General features: G+C 37.1%; 1 protein-coding gene across 2 annotated transcripts in view; it reads right to left on the reverse strand.

Moving 5' to 3' along the window:
- enpp1 (ectonucleotide pyrophosphatase/phosphodiesterase 1) overlaps window positions 1-19402 on the reverse strand; it is a 56129-nt gene extending 36727 nt beyond the window's left edge. Inside the window, exons 1-5 of one of the 2 annotated variants that reach the window (XM_027001153.2) lie at window positions 19002-19402; window positions 11268-11340; window positions 7209-7334; window positions 4755-4880; window positions 817-877 (exon numbers count right to left, since the gene is read on the reverse strand). In XM_027001153.2, the coding sequence (XP_026856954.2) occupies window positions 817-877; window positions 4755-4880; window positions 7209-7334; window positions 11268-11340; window positions 19002-19124 (509 nt within the window). In that variant the 5' untranslated portion in view covers window positions 19125-19402. The remainder of the gene's footprint in view (window positions 1-816; window positions 878-4754; window positions 4881-7208; window positions 7335-11267; window positions 11341-19001) is intronic. The other variant, XM_027001161.2, reaches the window with a different exon arrangement.
- Between the last annotated feature and the right edge of the window lie 1482 nt (window positions 19403-20884).

The following is a 20884-nucleotide window of genomic DNA, read 5'->3' on the forward strand; positions in this document are numbered from 1 at the left end:
CAACAGCAGCCTGAACAGTTGATACAAGACAGGATAGATACATGTTTTGATGTTTTACACCAAATTCTGACCCTACCATCTGAATATCACAGCAGAAACTGAGATGATTTTTTTAGTCTCCTACTGTCCAATTTTGTTAAGCCCTAGAAAATGGTAGCTTAGTTGCCTGTTCTTAGCTGATGCAAGCGGCACCCGGTATGGTCTTCTGTTGCTGTAGCCCATCTGCTTCAGTAGTGGAATAGTGGAATAGTAGTAGTGGAATAAGCCCCCCAGTAGTGGAATAACTATGTTGTTAGTGTTTAAGACCCAATGAGAATCTAGAAGTGGCTGAAAATAGTTAGGACAGTCACACCTCCTAGTTGTCCTGTTTAGTCCTGTTTAGATAGGCCTTCCTGAATCTTGTCACTATGACCACCATACACAAATTGGACTGTGTGTTCTAAATATTTATAATCAGTTTCATCTCTTTGCCAAGTCTGTGCAGTAGTTGGGACTTGCACAAAACCATCCACAAACATTGCAGCTCTGACTGCAAGTACACTCTGTGGACACTGTAAAAGCCATATACATTTTGGCTTTTGTATCTCTGCACTCAGTTGAACTCATGAAGCCCTTCTGATGAGTGGCAAAGTGTACCCAAGATCATGCCACATGCCAGCTGACATAATTGTACAGAATGCATTAAAGCTTAATAACTATGCAGCTAAATCATACACACTCTTTCAGCATTAGCCAACAATTACATTACAAAATCACCCAGATCTACACAACTGTACACTAAACTTGATCATATATACATCAACTGTATAATGTTACCCTTTAGGACACTGTGGTGTTTTGATGTCCTCGCAGTCTTCTTCAAACCATGCTTTTTCTCCTAAAAGTGAAGGAAAGTGAAAATAAAGTCAGCTGTGCAGACTAACCGGCTCAACAACAGCTAGCTAGGATTGTGTGAAATGGCAAACAGTGTCAAAAGAGCCATTCCACAAGCCAGGCCAGTTCATGCAAAAATCCCAATTTGTGAGGGCATTCCATGGCAAGAGTTAAATGGTTGTGATTTGACTAGTAAATGCAAAATTGTAGAAGGGGCTAAGAGAACTTTGCAATAAATGATAGAGGCATTATGGTGAACAGGAAAGAGACAGCTAATGGCAGTGTGTGAAAAATGCCATCACAGCAAACAGTGGTGTCAGGTACCAAATATATTTAACAATTGAAGATATGAATCCTGGTCTTTCTCACAAACTTCAGTTATTGCATGACTGCATTTGGCAAGTTCTGGCTATGATTTTAAACAATAAACTCTAGTAAATTTAAAACTGTAGAAGGGAAAAAAGCTATGATAATAAAAGCTGGACTTTTTGGACAGCAACTTTCTAGAAGGCTCAATGAATGGCTGGAAGAATACCAGGTAACAGCTTCCACAGGGCTGAAGTGTCTCCTGCAGCAGGAGAGTGAATTCAGCAGGCAAAAAGAGGAGAACCTGCAAGTGTAGTGAAAGCCACCAAAATCAATACACCAATAGGTGAACAGCTGCAAGTCTATGGGACTGTAACTGCATCCTGATGAAAAGCATTACTACTTCAGAGCAGAACTATAAGTCTGACAGCTAAACCAGATGAGGTGAGGATCAGATGGAAAGATGGTATAAGACAGAGGAGTACAATCTGAGTATACAAATGACCAAGGGAATAGAGCAGGATGAACTTGATACATTTTGTAGAGTCAGTGACAACAGAAGGTGTACTCAAGATTGTTTTGATGAAAACAGGCTTAAATATAGATTTGTCTAGAAGGCCACAAAAAATAAGAGACAGCCTCCTTAAAACAGAAAGAGGAGTCCTCAAAAAAAAAAAAAGTACTCAGACATAAGGCTGTTGCTTCTGGTCAAAGGACCTTAAATATCCCTTTGTTCAAAAAATGAAGTTTTGTCATGTAGTCACCCATGAATGGAACTGTAATACCAAAACTCCTCTCCTGATCGGGCCATTAATAAGTCTTAGATACCATTAAGTGCTCAGATTTCTTCACTAAAGGGGTATAATTTAGCAGCAGGCTGCCAGCAATACCTTATGTGATGCAACAGCTGTTGTTGATAAAGCTTCATATTCCAATGCATTTGCCTCTCTACCAGGACAGAGTCCTCCAGACCAGTAATGTACTTGCCTAATTCATTGTACTTCACTAATTCATTCATCTCTTAATCCAGTTCAGGGTCACAAGGAGCCAGAGCCTGTCCTGGCAGCACAGGGCACAAGATGGTGTCTCAATTCCATTCATATTAATTCTGGAATTATGTGTGGCAGGGGGCTGGTACTAAATATAACTAATAAATACGTGCTTTAACAAAGGTTATTTTGTGAGAACAGGACAGTAGTTGACTGGATGTTTTAGGGTGTGGGACCACTTTCAACCAAGAAGTGATATCGATTCCTGTTGCTGTTCCATTGATCCAAGGAGTCCTTTGTACCAATTTAAATTGAGACCAAGTTTCAAACTGTGTCAGGTTTGAGAAACTAACAATCAAATCGTGTACTCAAGACTTTTTATCTTCTTATTAAAATTTCCTGGCATTTTATATTTGACTGAAATCTGGTAAGGCACTACAATAAATTAAGCAGAGCAAAAAGGAAATACGTTGAGGAAAAGCTGTTTAGGCAGGAACAGTCAGGCTGAAGTCAGGAGGGCGAGAACCAGGTGCTTCATTGGAGAGACTGATGTCATCAGGCAGGGGTGTCTTAAATGGAATGAAGTCATTGCACAGCTAACATACCAACATGGTGTCATCATTAGGCCAAGCAATCACAGAACTGGCTATGTGATGTGTTTAATGGTTTTGTAAGGTAAAGTAAAAGCAATGTTGATCTTGGAGCTAAATGATATAGGATCCTCCTAGACACTAAAATGCCCTGAAGTTACACAGCAGTCTAGTATGATATGCAGGGAGGACAGGACTTGGAAAAGGCAGTAGGAGAGGCTGATCTGTTCCAGTGGTTACCCTCTTGGAAATGTCGCTACTCTATCAGGGTCTGGGCTGAGAGGTTAAGAAGGAGCTTCTTCCCCCAGGCCATACTGAAAATAAACAGCTAAAACCTCACAACATTCTGTGAGGCACACAAATACACACACTCAGCACATCTCCATAACATCACACATACAAGACTTCACTGAAAGTCACACACACACACACACACACACACACACACACACACACACACACACACACAGCACATCTCCATACTTGCACATGTAAAGGACTGCACGACGACACTTGAACTAGACACTTGCACAATACACTTGGTCACTTTAACTTCACTTGCACTATTAGTATCTTCGCTTTATTGTACTCATACTTATGATTTTATTTCTGAACCAGTCTTGAGAGCAGCCGCCTTACAGTCCAATGTATTTTTTTGTACCAGCTACAAATGTATATATGACAGATAAAAATCTTGATGGAGACCCAGGAATGTGCAAGACCAATAATCTGTTACAGGTGCATGAAGTTTTAAGAGAAAGGCAGGGAAGACTGATGACAAAAAAGATCTGGTACAAAAAAGATCTAGGGGAGGCTAGACGGTTAAAGCAAACATCATGTGATTGGAAGCAGGCAGCATCAATACAGTGGGGCACATACTGTACAATTTTACATGCATGCTAGTAATCCATATCCTGATTCTGGGTGCATATACATTCAGAACAACTTCATTTTCACACAGACAACCCTTCCTGATAGCAGATTGAGGGTGTCTGATGGTTACATTCATGGTGATTCTTGTTTCTCAAGACCGTAACAATAGAATTTGAGAAAAGAAAATCTGACCAGAAGCACAGGCCAGAATAAGGCCTCGTTTCTACCAAAAATAAGTAATTCTATCAAATGGAGGACCAGAGCCACAGTACAACCCTGTAATCATAAATAATAAAAGTAAACATTGCTGTACTACTTTTAGTACACTGAAAGCAATTGGTGGAACAACAAATGTGAGGATCTTGGTTATGACATGTTGATATACATAAAAATATTTTGAAAATGTGCAAGTACTGAATTAAAACAATAACTGTATCTAAATCTGCAAACAGATAAACAGATAAGGAGGGAATAAACTAACATGTTGCCTGTCTGAAATAATTAAATATCTATATAAGCATAATCCTGTGGCTAGGGCAGGATTAAGAAACTAAGGCCAATGTGAAGAGACAAAAGTCTGAATACACTGTATAGGAAGTTGAATTTTTAGTGTAAAATATATGCAGTACACTAACAGGACAGAGAAAATTGGAGGAAACATGGTTCTTCCAGGCTCTTTCCTACTCCTGCAGGACTCTGTAAAGATGAGGGGGTCAAAGGCAGTGATAAATGCCTATTACTTCTTATCATTTTATTAAACATATTGAGATATCTGACCTTTACTTTTTTCTAAATAATATTGCCTCACTGAAAATTCATCAAAGGCCTTTTTATCTATAACCTTTTTTGTTCATCTTCACCAAGGAGGCCAATCATTCTAGCGGGTACTGTAAATAAAAAGTTAATGTCTATTGTGGTGATGTATTTACAAAAATTTAGTGTGCCAACTGTTTCAGAGATAAAATATTTTTAATGGTGTTAGAACTAAATGTCACTACCAAACCCATTTAACCTTTTGAATGTCTCACATTTAAAAAGGAAATGAAACCAAGTTCAGATGAAGATTTAAGACAAATTGAGGCTTAGCTTCAAGTTTCCAATAATGTCTGAATAATTTCTTCACCTTTGCATAAACTGTTGTAGTTTGCACAACAGTCTCCTGTTTGATCACAGTCTGCAGCACATGAGCAAAGGCTATTGGGCAACTTCTCTTCACCGCAGCGAAATTTGGAGCATGTCCAACGCTGACCTGGTGAGAGAGATATTGGAGAAATGAAGTTGGGCAAACATTAGGAAAGGCTGAAAGAGAAGGGAGTTGGGAAAAACATTAACATTGGAGTCCCGTCCACTGGGAGCACAATTAATCAAATCTAAGCCACTTCTATCTTATTCAAAATACAATCAATTTCTGTTTATTCAATGTGCATCTTTTTTTTAAAAAACTATTGGCAACTAAAGTTTCTTTTTCTCTTAAAAAGGAAATCTTTGTATGAACAAAGAAATGACTTCAGATTCAGAACATCATTAGCAAAGTAATATAAAAATTATTCCATCCCTCTGCTTAGGCTAAATGTGCCATTTCCATGGAAAGATGTTCACTTTTTCTGGGGTCAATTTGAATACTCCTGATACATTAAACACATCCATATACTACTTGTTACTACTTGTTACATTTCACGACATGATAGGTCTGATATTTGCTGCTTTTTTCTGAGGAGGTTACATTTACAGTTTTATGTATTTGTTTAATGCAGGATTGATGCACACATTTCAAACTTTATCTAGGTTTTGTTGTTATATCCTGCCACTAATTCTGACTAATTTATATCATATCTGATATGCCAGTCACCTACTACCATGGTTGCATCTGTTTTTGTCCCTTTTTATAAGAAGCTGCCATGAAATTGGCATTGGAGATCTGGTGATGATGAACCCTAGAGGTAGGTAGGTAGGTGTGTGTGTGTGTGTGTGTGTGTGTGTGTGTGTGTGTGTGCTATGTTTCTGCCACTGTGTATGCTGGTGAGTTTTTGAGTATTTGGTGCTGGTGTAAAAAGCTAATAACTGTACTGTGCTGCGCTAATAGCCTCCACTGATTATATGATATTATGACTGTAAGCAGTGTGTGCCTTGTAAATGTTTAAAATTAACAAAGCCCATAACCTACTGAATCTGATATCAATGTACAACTTTTTTCTGTCATTACATGCATGTCTGTAAATTTCTGTTTGGATGTGAACTACTTTTTCTGACTTCTATCCATTTAGACATTCAAACACACAACCTGTCAATTAGACGTGAAGTAGTTAGTTGTATGCTGTACAGCCTACCATTGGGCGACATGCCTCATACTTTGCAGGCAACATCAGACTATGATTGTATGTCTGTATATTTCTGTGTTGAGGTGTTCTTCTTTTCCTGATTTCAGCTCATTTAGGAATGAAAACACAAGGCCTGTGATAATATGCAAAATTTAATTGATCACTGTAAGAGCCACCCAGCAACAGATTTGACTCAAACTTTGTGGTTTTCCTCAGAATGTTAGTATGAATATATCTGCCCATTTTGGTCAAAATCAGACAAACTATGACAGATTTTCTGTAATATGGCTAAGCCATAGTGGTATCCATTGGATTAATGTGTTGCATCCATAAATTGTGAAAAATTATTGAAATTTTTTCAATAATTATTAGTCAGATACTGCTTAGTATTTCAAGATATGATTTGATGTGTTAATTTTATACAATTGATTAATGTGAACAAACTATATATTTTATAGCAATAAAGCACTTGTAATTGCAAAGGTGTTTGGACTCCTGCAAAGAATCATTTCAGTCCAAGTTTGTATAGCCAAGTGAAATTATATAGGAGATATACTTTCAAGTATAGTGTCCCCCAGTGGCCAATTCCCTTGAAACTTGACTATGTCATGTATATACTCGCTAAGACTATACCATTCAAGTTTCATGTGAATTGCCCAGTGCTAAGCCTGTGAAACTGAAAACTGATTGGCCGATGGCATCCGCCATTTTGTAGATATAGTATCCTTGTTGTAGGTCTTGCTCCATACATGCATATAGATGTTGTGTACCAAGCTTCACATGAACTGGACACTCTGGGGATGTGTCACAGTTTCTTGCCTGTTATAGCACCCTTAGTAAAGTAGTTATGCCAAGATGGTTGACTTGCCCCGTACCAGCTTGGGGTAGATGTCTGTACATTTTTGTGTTATTGTATTGAAGCGTTCATGATTTGGAGTCGTCTATATTTAGTTTTTGCAGCGGAATCTCTGCACCTTGATTTGATTGGCATGTGGAAACTACACTTTTTAAAGATGATCTTTGTTTCACATGCTTTTGAGAAACCCAGCCCAGGCATTATGCAGTTATTTTGCATGACATCATTAATCTTCCTCAGCAGAAAACAGGAAATTCTGTTGGAGTTTTGTTTGTTCCCTGACCACTGGCAAAACTTTCCCTGATAAAATTTAGCTAAAACTAATTCACACTCACACAGACACACATTCACATTGAAAACTTCAAAAATAACTCAAACTGGTGCTAAGAGAGGTGAGACTTACTTGGCTCAATACACACTTCTTCATAATCCAGACAGCAGTTGCCTTCATTTACACAATTTGGGTCACAGTGACATGTGGCTCCGATGTTTCTGTTTCCTGACAGACACCTACTCTTACAGCTGTTCACTGTGAGAGGGCAAAAGAGAGATCTCTATGGTTTAGAAACATGCAACACTCATCATGTTAAAATTATCTGTGTACTTATAACACAGTCTAAAGTGTTACACACACACACACCCATTTGCAAAGGTAACAGAGATGACAGCACTGTGTAGTACTATTCTGCACCTACAAAAGGTACATAAATCAGGTTACTGGAAATACAGCTTCATTGTGACAGTTATGCTCATTACTAAATATAGGCCTCACAAAGTAACCTGTATACATGTCCATTTTTTGTAATAGTAATAAAAAGTAGAAGAAACTTAATATAATTAATATAACATAATTATGATCTGCATGACAATATCATATCAAACTGCAACCAAATCAAAGAGGAAATTGAAAAAAAAAGTTGCCATATAAGTACATTGACATTAATTACACACAGGTGCAAACAATTTTAATTACCCGCAGGTTCACTCTAGCCATCTCTCTGCCTCACAGGCAATGCTCACCCATGCCCCCCACCAAAATTACATTTACATTTCACGTTTGCATTTGGCAAATGCTTTTATCCAGAGTGACATACATTTATTAGTATGACAGTATGTGTTGTGAGAGAAATTACAGAAGTATATGTTTTCTATATTGTGTATATGAATATGCTAAAAGACAGGTCAAAAGCTTAAGGGAGAGAAACTAAGTGGGACCTGTAAATTTATTCTTGCCTGCTGTTACTGAATTCCTGAAGGCCTGCCTTCAGCCTAGTCTGGTCTTATCTCATTCGTTATATAAACATGTATGTCTTGATCTGGACTCCTCTTCTCTCAGACCTCTGTGAGTGAGACAGAGCTCTACCTTGCAAAGTAGGAAAAAAGCATATAAAAGACTGTTTGCGTCAAAGCCTGTTTATTTCCAGGAATTCCACAGGCCTGCACTCCATCCTCCATTTTCCAGAATTCCCAAGTTTCAAAACCAACTGTTCTTTTCAATAGCTTCCTGTTAGCTTCCCAACTCCTCTGAAATGAGATTTTGTTCAACATAGGAGATGCAGTTTCCAAAGAGCAAGTCCTAAAACTACACTACGCTGATGACTGAGCACCTGTAGCTAATTCTCCACAGGAACTTCAGTCCATCCTTACTGTGGTAGTTCCTGCTTGCAGTAGGATTCTGTCTGTACACACCTCCAAAACATGTGCTCTGCCACTGGGGCTCTGGAATATTGCACATGCTACCCACTTTCATAATTGATCATAAACTACTTGCTGTAGTTCAATCATTTAAACATCTGGGCAGTATATCTGAGGACTGCAGTATTGATCAAGAAATACACAATCAGTTTAAACAAGCATTAGCTGTCTTTAAGAAATTTCAGCATAGCATTTTTGAGAACAAGAACCTTGACCTGCACAACAAAATTGCTGAATACTGTGCATTTATACCCACTTGTAGAGCTGAGAAGCTTGGGTCACTTATCACCATTATATACGACTGCTGACTCTAACACATGGCATGTCAACCTGCATGAGACTAGTAACATGGATGGTGATGAGGCAGCAAAATTATTCCTGGAGGACCACTACACATGCCAAAGTCATGACAGAACACAAGATTGGACTATTTAGCCATCAAAGAACACACCACTATTCAGCGATCAAAGAATATTGAAGTGAATATCATTGGAGTCGATGGGTAGCATGCAAGCAGTCAACCATGATAATTCCTCTGGAATCAAAGCAATGAGCTTGGTATTCCTGGCACATTACTGTACATCCTCTAACAGGTGATTTGTTTGCTATGAGTAACAGGCCAGCATTTCGGAGATATACATCAATATAACATACTTGAGAGTGCTAAAATATCACTCAGGATAACAATATCATAGCACTTTCCTTCTATCTTCATCTGCAGCCAAAAACCTGAAGTGATTCTGTCAAAATGTGACTGGGCCTTCCAAGCCACATGAAGCCAGCCATTATGTCACCTTTTGACGCACTGCAAACACATTGCCACAGAAAGGGGAGTTCATATAGATGTAGAGATACATAATGTGAAATACATAATGTTTCCAGAGAAACAGGACTTGAACATTTGTCCTTCACCTACTTTGATATATCTGTCAGCTGTGTGAGCACAAGATCTTTGTTCAAAACATATTCTTTCACTATACTTCACTACAATTTTGAATATCTTTTTCTTGCTCACTCACATATATTGCATATGTATACACTGTTCAAAATATTTAAAACTTCAGGGATATCAATTTGCTGTTTTTCCAGTTAGGAAGCATAAGTGATTGTGAATCAAATTCACCTACTTTGGTGCAAATGAATGTGACAACAGGTATACTGGAGAGGAAACAGCAAGAAAACCTCCAATGGGATGGTGACAACAATTACTCTCTCTTTATCCTTCCAGATTGATTCTTCTCTACAGTAGCAAAATTTGCATTTTGCTAGGATCCTTGTCTCTACTAATAGAGTGGAAGGTGTGCCTGCAGCCCATTCCGGTTGCACAAGTAGTCCAGCTCCTCCAGGATGGCACATCCATACATCAGCACAGTCTCAAATGCATAGAAAAGATAGCAGTACACAGGCCATTACACTAGGAGAGCTGGACAAGACTGTTGAAAGGCATCAATCAAGCAGCAGAGTATGGATACGCTGTGGTAAATCTTATGCCATCTGCAACATCTCCAGGCATGACCAGTTTAGCAGTGGGTCTGTAATTGTCTGGGGAAGCATATCCTAGGAGGGTTGCACCAAACTCCATTTGATAAATGGGACCCTGACTGCTGTTAGTTACTGAAATGATGAAATTATGAAGTCCAGGTGAAGAATCTAAGTGTAATTTCTTTGTGGGGGTTGGCATGCTGAAGCATATTTTATCACCATGTAAGGTTACTTCGTTGCAGGGTCAATATATGTGGAGACAAATTAGTTTATTATCGCATTTATTTACTAAGTGCCTAGAAGTTAACACATTGCCAATTGCTATTAGTAATAAAGCAATTAAGTTTGTGTGAGAGAGGCAACATGCTGGAGAGCAAGCGCAGGTTATAAATATTGGTAAATGGGTTGAAGTGTCAGATTAGGAATTGCTTGTGGATGTAGGTTAAAAAAAAACTACAGGTCCCACAGTGTACTGCATTAACTATGATGTACTCTAAAAAAAAATAAAGGGATAGTTTATTAACAATTCCATTTGAGGAACCAGTGGATGAAGCTTTAGACAGAATAAAGCTGAAGTATGCAGACATGGTGGCTTAGGTGACAGAATGTAGGTGGCAGGCACATGGAAGACCAGTAGAGATAGATGTTAGGGGATTTGTAACAAAGTCTGCCACATCATTTCTTGTGCAGTTTGGCCGTAAGTCAAGAGTAGCTGTGAAGGAGTTATCAGAAGTATTTGAAAGGGCTAGTGGATGGTTTTGGTTAAGGAGACCTCAGACTAGCTGTGGCAATGCACCATAAAAGTGTAGTGGCTGAGGTTGTCATGTCATTGTGTAAAGTGGTAAATTCGGATGGAACTGGTGGCATGGATCAGTATAGCCTTAGTTACAACCTTAGTCACTGGGCAGGCCGTCATGGATTTTACAGGATGTTTACAGGTGGTATAGTGCTTAAAGAGGTGCAGCTTGGTTTAAAAGTGAGCTTGGAAGGGGGTGAGGCTGGGATGCCAAAACTCATTGTCCTGCAGAGCATTCTGCAGATGTCATGTACTTAATTCAAGGAAACACAGATGAAAAGAGGTGCCTAACTGATGACCCCTGAGAAGAGCTCACAATGTTGTGGTTGTATAAGTTAAAAATCAAATTTGTCTAATTAAAATGTAATGGTCAAAATACCACTTCAAGCTGATTGTAAAAGGGATGGATACCAATAACATTTGCTAGGACTATAAAAGTTTTGTTTTTCATATGATCTTTGAACAGCAGTAAACAACAAAAGAAATTACCTTTTACATCACAGTGTAGTTTCATCACAAATATGACAGCCAGGATGACAGCCAGTAAGCTTATTAGAATGACCTATGGACAAAAATATAAATAAATTATGATTAATAGTGGTAGGAAGAAGAAGAAGAAGAAGAAGAAGAAGAAGAAGAAGAAGAAGAAGAAGAAGAAGAACAACAACAACAACAACAACAACAACAACAAAGATTTAGAGTAAAATAAATTCAACTTTAAAAAAATCACACTAAAGCAAATTTTAGAGAAATGAACAAAGAAATTGAAAAATGTTAACACTGACAATGTTATACAATAAATACAATACAATACATTTCAAAGAAAGGTACACAAATTGCTGAGTTAAGAAAACAAATATGCTAGCTGAGTAGTAAGGTAATTACTACTCAGGTAGATTATCATTAATTTAGTTGACAGACTAGATAGCGAAGTCATCAAGTCAGGCCTTTTTGAAATTCTTTCAGATTATGGCCTTGTGTTTAGAGAAGAAGAAATAGGCTAGTTTCTCCAGAACTGTATTCAACACAGTACAGCAGCAGACAAGATACTGAAGCACAAGTCAACAAATACAAAACATTCAGAAAAACAATAAGCTATACAAAACATTAAACAATATTATATGTAAACAACTAGTAAGGATATAGAAGAAAAACACAACCAAGAAAATATTCTTTGGCAGCACATATCTTTTAGATGTTTTGTTCAATTATGTAAACTGTAAACCTAGTCATTAAAAGCACAAAATGTTAATATTCAGGCACTGTGTACAACAGGAAAAGTCTTGTGTATATGAGCAAAAAGAAGTGGAATGTATTCTTCAATATTCAGATTACGGTCTGCTCACTGACATGTCAGTGAGGTCAGTCTAGTTCAGTATTGCAGGACTGGTTTTTGATAATTATCATCTAGAACTGTTCTCTTGCAATGCCTATAAGTCACTAAAACTTGTAAAGTTCACAATTATTTTAACTTTATTCCATTTTTACACTGTGTAGACCAATAAAGTAGACTTTGGTATAATTAACATCCCGAAAATGTTAGCTGTGTAGCTATCAAAATGAGTATTAAAGTCTACAAGGTCTACTATTACTCCCCAAAAGAATCAATTTAAAGATTTCAAGGTATGTTCAGTTATGTAAATTACAAGTCAAGAGGTAATTAGTCAGTAGTTACTACTCTAAACTCAGGTAACAAGTAGTTGAAAATGCATGTCAGGCTTGTGGAATTGCATCTACCCAAAGGTAGCAGAGACTAATGAAAAAGAAGGCACAAATGGGCAAGTTCATGATTAATTGAGCAGAATGGGGAGACACACAGGCAATACTTATTTCAGAAGACCAACCATTTCAGTAAATGGAACTGTATTTAACCAAATATTTATAATACTCCTTAAGTGCAACCTGTCCGTTCAGGTCAAACAAGCAGTCCAGTAAGCTGAAAAATCAAAGATCATTGAAACTAATCTTCTAAACTGGTGTTTTACCATTGCATGCTGTGATAAAAACTTTTAATTTTAGGATTCAAACTGTAGATGTCTGAAAAAAAAACTAATCCTGAATAAGAAGAGTGTATGTATATTCTTTCCCCCAACAACCCCTTTGTTTAGAATTTGTTAGCTATATCAACAGACTTTCTGGTTATTTGGTTACTTGGCTGGTTATCATTTGGATTTTTGTCTTCATTGAAAGACTTGCATTATAACTACTTGCCAACTATATCTTGGCTGTTTGAGATCTTTGGCTTAAGTCAAAAACTATTGTAAACACAGATATGATGTCCCAATTTGGCACTGAGCAGTAGCTGTTCAATTACATAATTACCCAGAAAAATTTGGACATGCTTCTGCTTAGAGAAACTTGGCCTAGACTCAATGGATAATTATATCTACACCTGTCCACACCCTGCTCATGCAGATATTTAATTACCAACTGCATTGTAGGATTAATGGAATAAAACAGTCCAAAAATTATATACATCAATTTTTCATAGTCTAAAGCCTTAAAACATAATAGTCCAACTCCCAAAACTACTACTTCTATTCTGATCTAAATGAATTACACTCTTGTCTAGGCCATGAGTCCCACTGCAATCTTGCTGGCCGACATTAATGTATACTTATCATCAATTTAATTAAAAATACATTAACCTGGACCTATAAATCACTGGCCACTATTAGGAACATTTATATTATAAGAAGCATTTTATAGGTGCAAGAAAGCAGACAGAGGCCAAGCTGTTGCCATGCTCCATTTGTCAGCCAATCTCTAACCTATTCATTCTGGTCCATTTCAGACAACAGGATCACTGATGAAATAATGTTATTTCTGTGGAAGACCATTCTCAATGTGGTGGCATTGACATGGTACTAGCATGGCAGTAAATACTGCACTGGTGTTATTTTCACTACTATGCTAAGAGTGGTCTGTCAAAAGCAGTCATGTTACCAGAAAATGACCCACAAGGAGGCAACATGGTAGTTATAGTCTCTAATGGTGCACACATCGTTTCTTATAAAGTGGGTGTTAAATGTAGTTATTCTGGACATAAAAGAAGCTCTAACCATTCAGAAGGGTATTTTCAAATTTCAACGATGCATGCTTCACTCAAATCTTTTTCTCAATTCAACGTTTCTAATGTCATTAAAGCATTCTATGGTAGTCCATTGAAGTTCATCCCGTCATTGACAACATGTGAAAAATGCTATTCTTACATGTTTCTTGAGATGGGTTTTGAATTAGAACAATAGTGGGTTTTCTATCCACCAAGTTTTTGAAAATTTTGAAAATATGCAAAAAAAACAACCCCAAAAAAACCCAAAACAAAACCACTATTGAAAATGCCTAAAATTAGAAGGAAAAAACCCCACCAAATATCACAAAACTGTTTATACACTAGAATGAGATGGAAAAGTCAGAATATCACTAAAGCCAAAATGGGAGAAAGAGTGAAGAAAATAGTTTTTCAAATAAATGATGACACATCAAGCTGTAAAGAGTTCAATCTTTTCATTTTGAATGTTTCAATGCCACTCCTAATCATGGCAACCTACAGTATCTTTGCATAACCATACTGGATGGAAACAACTTAATTCACATTTCTTTCTGCCAAACTTTTATAAATGTGCATTTGCAAAATGTTTGGATGGAAACCTGGCTAATGATCACAGTAATCAAGGTGGAAAAATGGATATGAATGTGAAAGGTATCTATATTTGAGCTTTATTTGTGCTACACTGCTACACTATCTATGCATTATCAACACTTTCTGAAAATGCAGAGGTACACATTCAGAAAGGAATTTATATTATTAGCATGTTGATTTTTCAAATATAAGCATTAATTCAGAGCCACAATAAATGGCAAGTAAAGACTGGGGTATGTTTATAACTGTCTGTTTCATGAATGCATAGTCATAATAGTCTAGTGAATTATGTTGGAGCATATGTTGGCATTTTGCCTCTTCAAATGTCTGTAAAAAAATGTAAATGCTAGTTTTCTTGGTGTGATGCATTTAGTGCTGGACTCCAAGAGTTTTACTTTGTCAGTTACTCAAGATTTATTATTGTGTGTGTTATGTAAGAGGAAAAACGTAAAGGAAAAACCTCTTTGCACACTAAGGAATAATCCTTGCTTGGAAAGAGGGATAATTTATTCTTTATTCCATATTTTCCTATTAGCAATTAACTGTCCAGGTTGCTTGTGGATCTTGTGTCTTGTCAGAGCATGCATGCTAGGTTTCCACAAGTCTTGATCATATACTTTTTCCAACGATAATGTAAATTTTACTCTCTGCAGGACTATAACATTTATTTGTACAGGTACATGCAGTACAAAATTGGCTGCCATGATCTGAAGTTGCAAGATCCATGCATATACACCACCCTTGTGACCTAACTAGATCTCAGATATTCTCTCAGTCTTGTGGGTAAGATTTGTAACATGTTAAGTGCATCTAAATTACATAAATTCCATAGCTTTTTGATTTTAAAAAGTGTCAGCAAGAAATTTTAAAATCGTCAGTTTGAAGAATCTTATTATAGACGAACTCTTCTGAAAGTTTAGGCAACAAGAATGGAGTACAGGAAATGGGATGGAATTTCATCTCCAATCTACCCTCTGTGTCTATCTGTGATTAGCTTGCATCCTGCATGCAAAGACATTTGTCTTTCACTGCCAAGTTTCTGGTTATTCATTTTTTATGGGAAGATGCTTGAGGTTGTAAAAGTAATATTGCTAGTGAAATGAAAGCATTAAAGTTAACCTTAAATTCAATTGCCATTAGGCATTATTACATTTTAATGAGTTACACCAAGCAGAGCTAGTGCATAATAGTTTAAGTTTAGTACAATTAATTGAATTGTTTGTTTCACTTGCAGTTGGAAAGTACTCTTGTAAACTATTCATGTAAGTTTTCACAGGTTGAATTGGTAGGACGAAACCTGCCATTTCATCGTCAAGATAGTCCATGATTCTCCCTACATGAGATTGGACTATTTGTCCCTCCTCATTTCTTTACCAGTTTCACTAATAATATATATATATTTAAACAAAGAGCTTATTTCAGCCACAGGAACATTTAATATTCGACAACAGGCCCAGGGACAAAGAGAAGAGGCTCTGCAACCCCCTACTCTCAACTTAGAGATAAAGGCCTACTAAGGTACATTGGTAACAGTTATCTGATATATAATTATATATCATATATTTTATATGATATATAATATTTCAGAGAAATAAGAATTTTGAGACTTGAATAAGAATCATGCATAACATGACAAAGGACATCAGTTAGCAAGGTTAAAAAAGTACATTTTATTATTTCTAAAGACTCCAAGACGTTCCAAACAACAATTAAACAATTGCATTAACCCCATCATCATATTAAGTTTATAAATAAAACCCTATTTAAAAGGGAGAGTAATAAACACCAAGTTGTTTCCAGCTGTAAATTTAATTATTTGCAGCTAGGAAATGTAAAGCCCTTATTTAGGTCTTTTCTGGAATCAGAATGGATCTGGTGATATTTTTTATTCAGGTTTCCAGAAAGAAATCTGCAAAAGTCCAAGTCATCATATATCTGCACCCCACAAACTGTTAGTTATGTTTCTTAGATAGGATCAGAATGGTATGATTTTGCTTTAAAGTCCATTGCCACACCCTCTGTGATTTTTCGGGTTGTTTTTGTCTCAATTGGTTTTCTTCCCAGGGGATGCAGTTGGCTGAACTCAGCAAAACTTCAACAGCCTGGCAGCGCAGAAGCCAAACAGAAGAACAAATGCAGAATGTCATTGGCTCAGGTGATAAAAAGATCATCTGATGAAGTTTTCCCTTAAATCCTCATCAGAAATTCTATACAGCAGACTTCTGGTCATTACTCAAATAATGATCAACACAGTGGTGTGTAAAAATGGTTGAGTCTTTTGGAGAAGACAATGTGTTTACATTTAAATCACATCTACAAAAACTTTCCCCTGCTGACTGAAACCATCCTTAAAAGTGTAGTTAAAGCTTGGCCACTAATTAGCCCTTCCTAATGAAGATAGCAGGCCATGGCATTTATAGCAGGATTGTGGTAGGAGACCAGACATCTGCACATGCCTGAAATTGAAGTGTGAACCTGGCTCATACCAGAGATCTTACGACCACAACACTGGCACCCAATATGGTCCTCAATGTTGTAGCCAATTCAAGATAAAGTCTGATAGGTTCAATGTTCTGAAATGACATTCTGTACTCCATAGTTAAATTTACAATTTTCCTGTTTGTACCAGTTTTAACCTTGGTCAATTCTCAGCATACTCATTTCAGCCCCGTCATTCACTTTTTTGTCCATAGCAAGCAATCATTAGTAGGTTTTTGCTAGTTCTATCATTCTCTGTAAAACCTACAAAATGTGTGTTTTAAAAAAGGCATGACAGCTGTTTGGGAGATGCTATAACCAGAACTCATAACAACAACTATCAGTCCATGTTCAAAGTCACAAAGGTCACTTTTTTGCCAATTTTAGACAAAAACTAATGGAACACCTGATTTATTCCATACACCACTCTCACATGACATAAGACTTGCTGGAATGTACAATTTGTGTGAAGGTGGGGGATTTAGCTAACAAACTGGCAACTCTGTATTTTTATGTAAATCTGTCTGCAAGTTTTTGTTATAAGTAAGGTGAGCTCACAGTACTAGAATGCTCTCAATTGCAAAGGGCATGGACAGTAAAAGTATGTATTATAGCATGAAAATTAGCAGTAATGAGCAGTAATAGTACAAATTTAAGTTAAACTTTTTGTCTGAGGTTAACATTTTCTAACCTTGTGCCAATGAAGTGCTATTGTATTAGTGAGGAAAACCAAGCAGGGTTTTCTTTTTCAACTTAGCCGAAGGCTCAAGGAAGAAGAAGCTGAGAAACTGGTCAGAGACAATTCTACCCTGTTCTTACCAATATTTATTTCTGTTTTCTAATAGTTATAGGCCTCTACACCCATCACACTGTAACCTAGTCATGTTCTCACTGTCCAGATACTTATGGGAAGCATATTTATTTAAAAGCATATTTGATGTACATATCTGAGGAAATACATAGGTTAGAAGTTGGCAACAAAACAAGTTAAGACTCATAAACGTTCTTGATAAGCATAATGGCAAAGAAATGTATCTGATCTACAGAAACAATAGCTGTATCAGAGGTTGGTGACACATCTGAGCATTAGCACAGTCATACAATCAGTATAGCACCCTGAGGAAGCTCATCAATATCTATATAAAACAAATAACTTAAATTAATAATCCTGTAAGTGGAGTATGAGACCATATGCAAATGCTCTGAGAATTTTTTTCCTTGGCTCTCATTTTTCAAAAACCAGAAGTAGGCTGTGGATAACAGACTTTAAGGGTAATTATTTTGAAGTAAAGAACTGCCCACGTATCAACTGCATGACTATTTGTAGTGCCTCAGACAGTTCCTTGAAAGTTCAAAGGCTGTACTAAAAATCCAGTCATTTTCTAACTCATGGCAACTAGAGTGTCCTAGACAGGGTCGACCCGTCGTGGCGTAATTGAGACGTTACCGAAAAATACCCAGAACGTTAAATGTCGAGGTGCGAAATAGAGGCAGACAAAGGTAAGCCTATTGTAGTGTGCACACACACTTCGAGTTTGACCGTTTGCAATAAAACCAGACAATAATGCACATCTCTGTTCCCGCTAATGGCAAGATGAGCATTCAAATGAAAACCAAATGAACATCAAAGTCTTTCAACAGCAGTGTTTGCGAGTTTTGTTTTAATCAGATTCTTCACAGCTTCAGGTAACTGTAGGTTACGGAATCCTCTAAAGTGCAGACTGTGTTTGTGTCGTCTGACCGCATCACATAAGCAGTCAGACCCTCAAAATTACAGTTAGCCTTCATAGACTGATACACCAAAGAACTGCAATTAAAGGACAGTTTGTTTTTAATACGATAACCTACATTGCAGTGACGTTTGTAATAACCGACTATAATAATCAGAAACTATCACAAAGCTGCACTAAACATTTAACGCAAGCTGTTACTTTTTACTTCCATTAATGGAAAACCATGACTCATAGTACCCGTGCCGGGAAAAAAAAAAACATTCAGATGAGACTTTGACCCATTCCACGCCACAAAAACTGCCAAGTCCGAAAAATCTGCCTTTGATGTACCTAATAGCATTGTATCGTTATGAGTGAGCAGTCACTTACCCCAACAATTATTTTCTTATGTGTTCCGTTTTTCGCGCTGTCAGAATGTTTCTGTTGTTGTCCTGTCCCCAGCAGTGTAGCTGCGTGCATGGCCCCATGTTCTTCTCCCTGGGATATTTCCATTATCACTCACCTAAGACGGACTCTCTTCTGAGAAACCCTTCTCGCCCGAGAGAACCGTTTCAATATCTTTAAAACTTTGCTATGGTAGGTATCCTGAAGAACCACCCTCTTCTCTCTGATGACGTTTCAAGACTGCAGTAACGGATACTATTTCAACATGTTCGTTGCCTAAAGCGGGGCAGGTTTTCTCCCTATATATACTCTGTGTGGCAAAGTTAATTAGACTACATATAATCTGTTTTGCTTTTTGGTTTTAAATGTGTATTTCTTAAGTTGCAAATACAAGCAATAAGGGGGAAAGACTTATCTTGAAATAGCCTTGAAGTAGGACCATGTGCATGCTAAGTTAAACATCTTTCTGACGTATACATTTATACTATTTTTGTCAGTAGGATTCTTCTCGTCAGCGCACCCACTTTAAGAATTCCCTAGAATGGCAGGTTTATGCCACCTTCTGTCTAATCAGCCATAGTGCAGTCAATGTAATAAGGTTAAACTACATTCTGAAAGCTTTATTAAATGTATTTTGTTTTCCTTTAGTGATGTGAGATTATGAGGCTATATAGTAAAGATTTTCTTCTTTTTTTTGTATCAGGGAGCAGCAGATCCTCACAGCAGTTGGGGGGGCAGTGTCCCTTTTGGCACACATAACTCTCCCTCAGTAATTAGTTGCAGGTGACTCATTTGTGATGGCGCCTTTATTTTCAACTGTAGCAGGTTGCCTTCTCCTGTGTTTATGTCTTTTGGTTGGGAGAAGACTCCATAAGCTGACAGTGTGGTAGTAGCTTCCTCCTGTTAGTGTAGGCCTAATGTTTTCTGTGGAGGCAACAATTGCTCCTTTGTTTGGTTGGAAGTATGATGGAAGCAGAAGTTTTATGATACATCTCACTGAATAATGTCCTTTGGAACTCACTCATTGTTCTGCAGCCAAGAGGATTCAAGCCCACTGCTGTTTTGCCTTCAATTTAATTTATTTTCTGGGTCTTTGTGTATCCATTGGGGTTAACAATGTGATGCCTAATTCTGTTTTAGTACCTTTTACTGATTTGATGTTTCTCTTTATAGATCTAGCTAGCACAGGTAAGCAGTGGTCTTGTAGTAGGTTGTCAAAACCTTGAAGTAGCAAACATTTAGTCTCCCCTGCAAATGACCACCTTCCCCTGTCTGCTGCTAAATGAGGCTATATTTATATAATTGTTTTATGACGTTTTGTACTCTTAAGTGTTTGTGTAACTTAATGCTATACATATACCAGTTTTTAAGGTTTGTACTGATTGTTTATTGTCAAATTTTATAATTTGTTTGAAAGATTAATCTCTTACAAATTAAATGAACTTGTGCTCTTTTAATGTTTAGAGGAAACTTATTTCCTTCTGGTAACATTTTATTGGCTTTCAATTACTTGAGTTATACTAGTTTTTTGTTTTTTTTAAGTATATAAATGAGATGTGATTTTTCTTTGTTTTCTCTAAAGGGTCTTTAATAAAGAGAACACAATAACCTGCACTTGACCTATGTCTGCAACAAGGCAACTAGATTCATTGACCAAGGCAACTAGATTCATGTTATGCATCCAAAGTATTTAACTACTTTTGAATCATCTTTTAGAGGGTAGAGAAAATATTACAGTGAACACTGCGAATCTCTTATTGGTGATGAACAGTACAATGCTTTTGGGAAAGTTACTTAAATAGCGTAGTACACATCTGCATTCATATCTAGAAACAACTGTATTTTGACATGGAGTCTAATGACTCGAT

Source organism: Electrophorus electricus, chromosome 8, assembly GCF_013358815.1.
Source record: "Electrophorus electricus isolate fEleEle1 chromosome 8, fEleEle1.pri, whole genome shotgun sequence".
NCBI classification, from domain to species: domain Eukaryota; kingdom Metazoa; phylum Chordata; class Actinopteri; order Gymnotiformes; family Gymnotidae; genus Electrophorus; species Electrophorus electricus.